General features: G+C 41.6%; 1 protein-coding gene across 3 annotated transcripts in view; it reads left to right on the top strand.

Annotated features, from left to right (window-relative positions):
* The window catches only part of LOC106882406 (4-aminobutyrate aminotransferase, mitochondrial), a 183,434-nt gene that overhangs the window by 124,292 nt on the left and 55,128 nt on the right, over positions 1–4,014 (top strand). For all 3 annotated transcript variants that reach the window (XM_052976140.1, XM_052976139.1, XM_052976138.1), the window contains one exon: positions 1,137–1,283. In XM_052976140.1, coding sequence (XP_052832100.1) covers positions 1,137–1,283 — 147 coding nt within the window. The remainder of the gene's footprint in view (positions 1–1,136; positions 1,284–4,014) is intronic.

Here is a 4,014-nt window from a genome sequence, read left to right as displayed (position 1 = left end):
CTATCCCTAGTTTCCTCATTGACCACCAGATAAGGGATCGCGGGGACCCTGTCAAAGGCTTTCTCCATGTCAACGAAAGCCAGGTACAGAGGTTTATTCTTGGCTAAGTATTTCTCCTGCAGCTGTCTTACCAGAAATATAGCATCAGTGGTGCTTTTCCTTGGCACGAACCCAAACTGCATCTCATCTAAACTGACTCGCTCCCTAATTAGTTGGGCTATGACCCTCTACGTGACTTTCATTACCTGATCTAACAACTTGATACCTCTGTAATTATTTGTATCTAAAGCGTCACCTATACCTTTGTAGCAGTTGACTATGGTGCTGCTACACCATATGTTATATATATATATGTGCATTATAAGTGTAATTTATAAGTATTATATGTGTTATGATTAATTTATGTACTTTATTGTCTGTGGGGAAATTGTCATGTATCAAATTAGTCTGTTTTGCAAAAAAAGTTGAGGTCTGCTGATGTAGAGACTCCATTTTTTTGTTTGTTTGGTGTTTGATGTTACTGGACTGCTTCCAGTCTCACAGTTTTCTCTTCAGCAAGGATCATCATTAATGCTATGTATATATGTGCGTATGTATGATTTTCTTTGAGTTTCATTTAAGTGTTTGACAGAGTTCAAGCTGGTCACTAATAAAGCAACAATGCTTTTTTAGTTAAGAGAGTTCCCAGTGTTTGTAAACATGTGATTGAGTAGGTGTTTTGGTTGAGCTGTCAATACACACTAGTCATCTACAAAATCTAATGGAAAATCTTTGAAATGACTTACAAAACTTTGCTGTATCACTAATAGATTGGATTTGAAAAATGTGTATCAATCTCATGTTCTTTCTTTGAAAAACCTAATGTTTCTAGGGTTTTGTATAAGTTTGTCGGTACATAGCCTAATGCACCTATATGATAGGTATAAATGAGAATTTATAGTCAGAGTGCAAGAGCAGTAAGTTCCATATTAATTCACCATAAATATTCTCTTTTTACTGGACTTTTGATGGTACATTCACATCTGCTGGGCAGCTGACCTCTACAACAGAGCGTATGCACACAAACACATGCACATTATACTAGCAGTATGATAATTACAATAGAAGCATATCATTTTTATATTTCATCTCAACAGCCTGGAAGGATCTACAACACATGGCTTGGTGACCCTGCCAAAGTTATCCTGTTGGAGGAGGTGGTGAAGGTGATGAAAGAGGAGAATCTGTTGTCTGTGGTCAATGATACTGGGAAGTATCTGCTGGATGGTCTGAAAATTATAGAGGTCAGTACTCTTATATGTGTTAATACACTGCACACACACACACACACACACACACACACAAAACTTATGGAGAGACTCTGAGAAGACTTTGCAAGTGGAAATAGACAGCTTGTATATGCATATGCACACACACACACACACACACACAAGATGGTTGCAAACTCGTGTTCGAGTATTGCCATCGCCTGATCAAAAGTCCTACACATGCAAAGGCTATGACCAGTCATTCTTGTAATAGGTCTTTACTTTTTTTCAAGCGATGCCAGTGCATGATGATTTTTTACAGTGAGGAAAGGATTTGTACAAATCCAATCCCATTCTCTGAACATGGACAACATAAACTCGAAAAGAAGAACTAATCTACATCATCAAATATTGTCAATGTCGAAGATTTTCTTTCAGAGTTTCCCTCTCCTAGAAAGATGTGACAACAACAGAGGGGCCTCCCACTCCTAGTGGGCCAACTGCTTGCCTGGACACCTTACATACATAAATTAGACAGGTCACATACATACATACAGAGCAGCTGCTTTCTGGTATACAAACAAAGCTATTGCTAGAAAGAATCCCTGAAATGAGTCATTGTTGACGCAATGTGAGGCCCTTTTATGACTCTTGAGCCCAGTCATAGATTTGCACATTCTGTTGCATAGTGCACAACTGTGCAGGCTGGCAGAGAGAACAGGTGCCACAGTATGAATTCTTTTGACATGCCTTTTCATTCCTCCAACTGAAAGGCACACTTTTCCACAGGTTGCACATGTTCTGTTGGGAACTATAGCCATATCCCCATTTACAATGGGTTGATTCCTTTGAGTTCTTTGATGACATACCAGTCCTGCACGACTCAAGTACCTCCTCCCACAAATATATATAGGCACTACCTCCCTCTCCCGTGAACAGCTCTCCAATTCCATTGCTTTCATTTCTAACTTCCACCAGTCTCTCAAATTCACCTCTACCATCTCTTATACATCTGTAAACTTCCTCACTATCTCTCTCTTCATTGACCCCCTCACCCACTCTCACACCACCTCTGCATTCTTTAAACCCACAAACTTCCACTTCTACCTCAACTTTTCCTCCTCCTATCCCTTCCACACCAAACGGGTCATCCCCTACTCCCAGTTCCTCCACCTCCAATGCCTGTGCAGCCAGGACCAGGATTTCGAAACCCAGTCCCAATACCTGACCCTCTTGTTCATGCATTGTGGATACCCATCCACCCTTGTCCAAACTGGCCTTACCCATGCTTGTCAAATCGATTGCACTACTGCCCTCTCTCCTTCCCCACACCAATCCCCAACTGCATCCCTTTTCCCCTCCTTTTCCACCCCTCCACCTTACCTCATCCTTGGAAGATCCTGCAGGCCTTCCGTCGCCTCCAGCTAGAACCTACCACCCTCCTTATTTGCCCCAACCCACCCTTGCCCTATTTCAAACACGCCCATAACCTATGCAATCTACTGATCTGCAGTTCCCTCCCCACTCCATTCCAATCCAACCTGGATCCTTCCCTTGCTCCAGATCCCATTGTCATACTTGTCCTTTCATCACCAACACCACCTCCCTCACTGGATCCAACCAGCACACCCTCTGCATTAGGAACTCCTTCTCCTGCCTGTCTTTAAGTCCCATTTTTCTGTTACTGATTCTATTTCTGTTACTGATTTATTCATGTAATCTTTTTCATTTATTTTGTTTATTACCTTCGCCTTAGCGAAGGCAGAGGTATTGTTTTCAGTTGCGTTTGTTTGTCTATGGACAAGATATCTCAAGAACCACTGGATGGATTCAGATGAAACTTTCAGGGATGTTTGGCCTCATGACTGGCATGAACTGATTAGGTTTTGGGATCAATCTGGTACCGGACAAGAATTCTGGATTATTTTTCCGGATTTTTTACTTAATTTTTGAGAGCGGTTCATTTTTAGTATTCTCATTTGTGAGAGCAGTCAAGTTTATTTCAGATATTCTCATTTTAAAAATCATCTCTGGCTAATCGTTGAGAGGACATTGGTATTGCCTTGGCGTAGATTTGGGCTCTCTGAGTGTTCTTCTTATTACTAATTTTTATTTTTCATGATTTATTTGTATTATTTTTTATATTTTATATTTCTGTACCACACACTGCACACACACATCCATGTGCACACACACACACAACCAAACACACGCCCGCACACTCCCACGCATACATGTACGCCTGCATACACACCTTTGGCTACACCCACACATTCCACTTCACCCCTTTCTCCCTCTCACGCATGCACACATTCACACACACACATACTCACACGTATACACATACATGAAAGCACATATACCTCCACACACACAATGCACACATATACACGCACATACATACACTTCCACACACACACACATATATACAGAGAGAGAGACACACACACATGCACCCATACATGTGCACACACACATACTCCAAATCTATCTATGCATACATGCCAACACACACACACACAGAGTCACACCCACTCATTCACACTCCCTTCAGACTGTCTCTGACTCACTATTGACTCGTCCATCTATACACACATGCAAACATACACACATGCAAACATACACACATACAGCCACAAGCGCACACATGCTATCACACACACATACAGTTACCACCACATACACACATGCTACCATGCACACACACACATACAGTTACCACCACATACACACATGCTACCATGCACACACACACACACACGTAGTT

The sequence above is a fragment of the Octopus bimaculoides genome, chromosome 23 (genome assembly GCF_001194135.2).
Source record: "Octopus bimaculoides isolate UCB-OBI-ISO-001 chromosome 23, ASM119413v2, whole genome shotgun sequence".
NCBI lineage: Eukaryota > Metazoa > Mollusca > Cephalopoda > Octopoda > Octopodidae > Octopus > Octopus bimaculoides.
Note: the sequence above shows the minus strand (reverse complement) of the source record. Positions and strands in the feature narration are given on the sequence as shown.